This window comes from Merops nubicus, unplaced genomic scaffold, assembly GCF_000691845.1.
Source record: "Merops nubicus isolate BGI_N331 unplaced genomic scaffold, ASM69184v1 scaffold47156, whole genome shotgun sequence".
NCBI lineage: Eukaryota > Metazoa > Chordata > Aves > Coraciiformes > Meropidae > Merops > Merops nubicus.
The window spans coordinates 4,692-11,259 of NW_008615242.1; the positions used below are offsets into that span (position 1 = coordinate 4,692).

The 6,568-nt window shown below is 37.3% G+C and overlaps 1 protein-coding gene across 1 annotated transcript in view; it reads left to right on the forward strand.

Moving 5' to 3' along the window:
- PSMA6 (proteasome (prosome, macropain) subunit, alpha type, 6) overlaps positions 1-6,230 on the forward strand; it is a 7,001-nt gene extending 771 nt beyond the window's left edge. Inside the window, exons 2-6 of the mRNA XM_008942453.1 lie at positions 61-142; positions 368-523; positions 2,413-2,591; positions 4,277-4,371; positions 6,026-6,230. Of these exons, the coding sequence (XP_008940701.1) occupies positions 127-142; positions 368-523; positions 2,413-2,591; positions 4,277-4,371; positions 6,026-6,083 (504 nt within the window). The 5' untranslated portion in view covers positions 61-126 and the 3' untranslated portion in view covers positions 6,084-6,230. The remainder of the gene's footprint in view (positions 1-60; positions 143-367; positions 524-2,412; positions 2,592-4,276; positions 4,372-6,025) is intronic.
- The last annotated feature ends 338 nt before the right edge of the window (positions 6,231-6,568 follow it).

Consider the following 6,568-nt stretch of genomic DNA (forward strand, 5'->3'; position numbering starts at 1 on the left):
GGGGGCGGTGGGACTTGAAGGACAACGTTTTCTATTAGATTATTTCTATTTTCTCTCTAGGACAAGTTACTGGATTCCAACACAGTGACTCATTTATTCAGAATTACTGAAAATATTGGCTGTGTGATGACAGGAATGACAGGTATTTAGTAATCTTTAAATATCTGAAGTGTGTCATTTTTTTTTAATGTAATTCCCCAACTGTGTATCACATAAAGGAAATAAGTGTTCTAGATTTGTTCCACTGAGTCTGGTTTTCAAGAACTTGTCTAGTTCTGATGTGTGTATTTGAAGACAACTTAAAGCTGGGCCTAGGAATAAACGTGGTACACGTTGTGTGAAATTAATATGAGTTCTTTCTGTCTAGCTGACAGCAGATCCCAGGTGCAGAGAGCCCGCTATGAGGCTGCTAACTGGAAGTACAAGTATGGCTACGACATCCCTGTGGATATGCTGTGTAAAAGGATTGCAGATATTTCTCAGGTCTATACACAGAATGCTGAAATGAGGCCTCTTGGTTGCTGTAAGTACAGTGCATGAAATTAATCTTTTCTGTTTCTTGTCTAAGTAAGAGAGGTGAACAGCGACATGAGAGAGCAGTGTTGGAAGGCTGGAGTTGGAGCCCTAATTTTACCATTGGCTCTATCTAAACATTATCACATGTTTTCAAGAGATCATTTACTCCATTTACATTTACTCCATTGCAAAATCATTTAAAATTTACATCATTTAAAATCATTTACTCCATTACAGAGTCATGATGCCTGTGAATGGGAGATGCTCTTTTTGCAGATGTCTGTGTCTGGGTAAATATCACTGTTAAAACAGACACATGGAGAGGACAGTTATGTGGATTTTGTGGCTTTTTTATGCAAGTAGTAGATATAGGACAAAAATCTGCATGGTTTTTGCTCTTAACCTAACCATGATATATATATAATGTAGAGAAGTGCTAAAAAAAACATTTCGGTTGCAAACATTTTTACACCAGTCTTGTTTTATACAACAGCAAATGCAGCTTAAATGAAAAAAAAAATGTCTGTAAAGCTGGAATTTTTAGATATTCCTGGTCATCTGTGTGTTCTGGGGTTGATTCTGACTTGGTTTTTCTCTGACGTTTGGCTGTGAGCAAATAACTGTAGTTTTTGTCTGGGGACAGAGATAAAAGTTTGTTTCCTCAATTACTTTTTCATTCTCTCTGGGCTTCTTTTTGCTTGCTTGTTTTTTTTTCGTGTTGTGTTTTTTTTTTTCTGTTAAGGGCAGTAGTTTCAGAACTGATGAGTCACTTCTCATAATCACAGTAGGCACTGGCACTTCTCACTAGAGGTAACATTTGGGGTTGCACCATATTTTCCATGGCGGGGCAGTTTTCCTATGCTTCTATGCTTGTAATGTTTGGGAATGATTGTTTCTTTGTTCCCGTGGCATTTTCCATGTCTTGATACTACTGGAAAGTGATTTTTTTTTTTTTTTTAACACATCAATAAAAATGTGTTTTTCTTAATTTTCCTTCACTTTTTTGAAAAGATAATGGGATTTTTTTTTTCTGTCACAGTAATAGCTGCTCAGAAGCTTATCTGTAACTGCTAGTTAAAAGTTACACAAGTGTGAAGCAAAGATAATTTAACACCCTGACCTTGTTCTACAGTTTTCTTCTTTTTTCCCCAAGTATTGCTTTCAGATTTTTTTCTTTTAGTGTGCATACTGAGACTACACAACTGTACATCTTTAAGTGTTGGTGAACACAGATGCCTTTCAGTGATGTGACCAGTTTGTGTTACTTGAAATCTATCCAGATTGAAAGCACCTAGTCAAATGGTCTTCAAAGACTAAGTTTTATCTTCTGATATTTCCACATTTCATTTCAGATTATTTTTTTTTCCATTTGAAGAAAAGAGGAAAAGGGATGCAATGCAGTGCTTTTCAGCATTAACATCGAGAAAACAGATTTGATACTTCCATTAGTTTAAACATGTTCCTAAAGTTGCTTTCTGGTGAAAAGCACATGTTAACAGAATTATTACTACGCTTTCAAAGTGTCATATGACATGTAGGGTGTGAACTGTGGCTGGGTTATCTTTGCATCAGGATTAAACTTTTGTATTTCCTGACTTTATAGTTCTTTACACACTAAGCACGACAAAAATGTTCTTGTGTTTAATACATAACCTTTTTGGGGAATGACAGAAATAGTTTGCATTAAACTGAATTGTGCACTTGGTAATAAGATGCTGGTGAGAAGTGGCAAATTAGAGTTTAATGGGAAATCACAGATCTAGGTATGGGGCTTGTTCCCAAAAATGTACTGTTGTGCATGCACATTTTTCACAGGAGAGGGGTATCTATTCTGTTCTTCAGTTAAATGGGATTGTTAAAATTGAGGAAAGAAATAAATGAAATTTTCTCTTCAAGGTATGATTTTGATTGGTATTGATGAAGAACACGGCCCTCAGGTATACAAGTGTGATCCAGCAGGTTACTACTGTGGGTTCAAGGCCACAGCTGCAGGAGTTAAACAGACAGAGTCAACCAGTTTTCTTGAAAAGAAAGTAAAGAAGAAATTTGATTGGACTTATGAACAAACAGTAGAGGTAGGCCAGCAGAAGGAAATAAAGATTTTTTTAAGTGATTTTTAATGAATATACTGTATATGTAGGCTTGCAATACAGAGGAATGCAGTTGGGCACTTCCAGTTTTGTTACAGTTCTGTGTTGCTGCCAGAGCAAGTATAGCCATTCCAAACAGAGAATCTTTTGAAGGTATTTTTCAAATGTTTATATAGTCATCTAATCTGCTTCTTCTGCTTTATGTTCGCTGAAGGAGAATCTGTCATTGTAGCACTCCTACTGTATGTAGCCAGCGTTTTGTTACTGCAGTGCTTGATTCTGGGGATACTGGTACAGCTTTTTTTTTAGTGTCGCTTCAAAACAACCTTCCTGTTAGACAGGCCGGGATACTCCTCTTCTGTTGGTGCTAAGTGAACGTTACACTTGCTGTGGAAACTGTTGTTCAGTGCCCGTTATAAAATGTCTCCTACATATAAAATGGGTCAACGAACTTATTTATACCCCATCTTTACTTTTTCACTTGTGCTGTATAGATCTAAACAGCCCTCCCCCATGGCTAGTCTGTTTCTCCTTCCAGGCTTTGTTCTTCTCTCACAATGTCATGTTCCCTGCATGGCAAGATCAGCAGTTAAACTGAAGAGTAATAACCTAAGGAACTGACTCCCCATAAGGTTAAAGGCAGTATTGTATTAAGATCCCTGTGAGGGCTATGCAGATTCAGCAATGACAGGGAGAAGCAAGTCTGTCAAGCAGGAACAAGAATCATGTTTTTGTAATGTTCTTGGCACACACACACAATGCCTTTTAAAAAAAAATATTATTTAAAAAAGCTTTGATGTGTTAGAGGTAGCACTCCAAGGACAAGAATTCTGTTTGGGTTTTTGGTCGGGGTTTTTTTTGTGTTTGTTGGGTTGGTTTTTTTTTTTAGAACTTGTCAGTCTTCTGATAAGACATCTATGTTGTCTTACAGAATTGTTACAGAATCAATGTATTATCAACATATTGAAAATAATCTTTTGAAAAGTCTTGCCTGGTGTTCTACACTTCCTAACACATTACCAATCAGAATGCAATGTCAGCATGTCAAAATAACTGACAAGCTGATAAGCATCTATCTACAGAGCTGTTTTATGGAACTTCTTGTTGTGCTGAATCATGATTTCATGAATACATGAATACATTATTGGGACCATACTGCAGGGTTAAGTGTGAGTGAGATTGCAGAGAACACCTTTTAAAAGAGGTGATGATTAGGGTGGAAAAAAAATAAGCCCTGATGAAATGCAGCTTTTAGAAACAGCCAGTATAATCTTAATTGTCAGAAGGAAAGCCAAACTGGAAGCTAGCTAACCTTTGAGTAATTCAGGGCTGTAATGAGGTCTGTCTTGCTTGTCACTAATGAATCATGTTCTGTCCTTGAGACCCTGGGTCTTGAGCTTTGCATGGTAAAAGGTTTTGGGTTATGTTGTGAGTTTTTTTCTGCTACAAAAAAACACCTCCCCTGGGTTTTGTAGATTGGGCATTTTAGGGAGAGGACTGGAGAGGGATTGTGTTGTGTAACAAGGGGAAACCACTTGAAACGTTTCAGCTGAGGTTTTGAGATGGAAGGAATTAAGGTAAAGCTAGAAGGAAGGGTAGTTGTTAATGCTGTGTCTATTGAAAAAAAAAGTGCTTTCTGTTTAATGATAGGCTTTTTTGTCATCTTTCAGACAGCAATAACATGCCTGTCTACTGTACTATCCATTGATTTCAAACCTTCAGAAATAGAAGTTGGTGTAGTTACAGTGGAAAATCCTAAATTCAGGTAAGTGATCAGTATTGATAAAACTTGGTGTGTTTCTCTGATTATGTATTATTAGTTTTAACATCTTGTATTGTATAAATTGATAAAAAGATGTAAATGTCAAACACTGAAGATTTGGAGGTTTGTTTGCTTGTAACTCTTCAAAATGTGTGGGGATAAAAGATGTTGTTTAAAAGAAACCAAAACCACTCAGTTTTAAAATGTGTGGTGTGGTTAAGGAAGCCAGTAGAGACAAGTGTTGTCTTTGGTCTCTTAAAAGGTTATTGCCTTATGTGATGATTAAAATGTGGTTATATCTGGTCTGGATGATTTTTCATGCTTAAAAGAGTAAAAATTTTTGTTCCATTAGTATCTGGAGTCCCATTTCCAAATCGTAGCCCTGACAATTAACCCAATAAAGTCTGTTTTATATCAGGGAAAATTGTGCAAGTCCCTTAATTTGTTTAATCCTTTTCTAAATGTGATCTTGAAATTACTCTTGCTCATCTTGTAATTATAGCAGGTTTTAACATGATCAGTATATAGTTAATAGGTTATGAATTTGTATGGTTTGGACTTCTCGATTTAAATTTGACAAGATTAAAGGGTCCTGGATTTAAAAATCATGCTGCATTCCCACCTAGCATGAAAGCAAGACACCTGCAGTTTCCTCCCTCCCTGTTATTGCCTGAACCTAAGAGGCAATAAGAGCAGCACCCTGTTAATTGGTCAGTGTGCCCTGACAATACCTGGAAGTCTTCCTGCTGGGAGCTACACATCATGTCAGACAGTGTACTCAACAGTCTTCTGGCAACAAAACATGTAGCTGCAGAAGTATGCATGAAATGTGGGGAGAAGCAGGATTTGTTGTTTTGGGGCTTGTTTGTTAGTGCAAAAGGACCCTCGAGGTGTGTTTTACCTATTATTTAGGCAAATCTGGCTTGATACAGAGTTCAGTTGTTTCTGTCCTAATCTTTCATTGTCTTTTTTAATTAAAAAAAAAAAAAAGGAAAAGCTAAGCAGGGAAGAAAAGTTCTCTGCTGCTTTAATCTAGCTTTTTGGTAGGTGGGGATGGGAGAGACGCTTCAAACCTTTGGGTCCTACAGGTGCAGTCTTTCGAGTGCTTCCTAACGTGTTTAAGGTTGACATGGTGATGATGGGTAGTTTTGCATTTGGTGGTGTTTAGGACATTGGAGTAGCATAGTATTTTTGAGAAAGCAGGCAGGAGCTGCGTTACCCCTTTTTGGCTGCTGCTCAAGGGCCAAGAGCTGGTTACCTTTCTGCTGAACTTCCTTTACCAGCCTTGAGTCCTTTTGAGAAAGGATGGATAGCAAGCAGAAGGAGAAGGCTGTGAAAACCTGTGTCCCCATTGGAGTGATCATAGTAATAACCACACCTGTTCTTCTCACCAGGTCCCAGCTTGCAAATACATTACTCATGAGGAATTACCTGTTCTTTTTCTACCATTTTTTACCTCTTTGGTCTCCAGTGCCTTTGATCCTTTCTGTATTTTTCAAAAGGAATTGGAATGTTGGCCTGTGGCCCTGGCAGTGGGACTTTAAAGGGCTGAAAGATGCATTGTATAAAACTTATTTGTGTAGTTATTAGGTTGTAATACTGGAGCTTAAGAGGAAGAATCATTTAAGCTATTTAAGATTTCTTTTTGTTCTTTCAGGATCCTTACAGAAGCAGAGATTGATGTCCACCTTGTAGCTCTGGCAGAGAGAGACTAATGAGCATTCCCATTTCCATTGTCTATGCTTCTGGACAGGATATTTGGTGAAAAAAAAACTTATTAATGGCTTTAGATCATTGGTGGAAAACAATATTCACTATATGATGTATTTTACTCTGTACAAATAAAACAGAGGTTTTTGAAATACTTGTTGTCTCCTTTTAGTGTAATTTTTTTAACTTCCAGTTCTATGAAATTCATGTCAACATGCTTGATGACTTCATTCCTGTGATGGTTGCTTGCCTTTTAGTTGTATTTCAAGAGAATTTTTATACTCTGCACTGTTTTTCACCTGAGCTATTTGGCTCCTAATGTAAATTTTTTATCTCAGATTGTGGGGTGTGCATCTTGAGCTATTGCTTATATTTACATGCATTCTCTTCTCACCCCGATGTTGAAAGGCTTACAACATTACTGGTTTAACTGGGGGGGGAGCTTCAGAAGACCTTAATATTCACTCCAGTTTGCGTGAAGATATAGAAT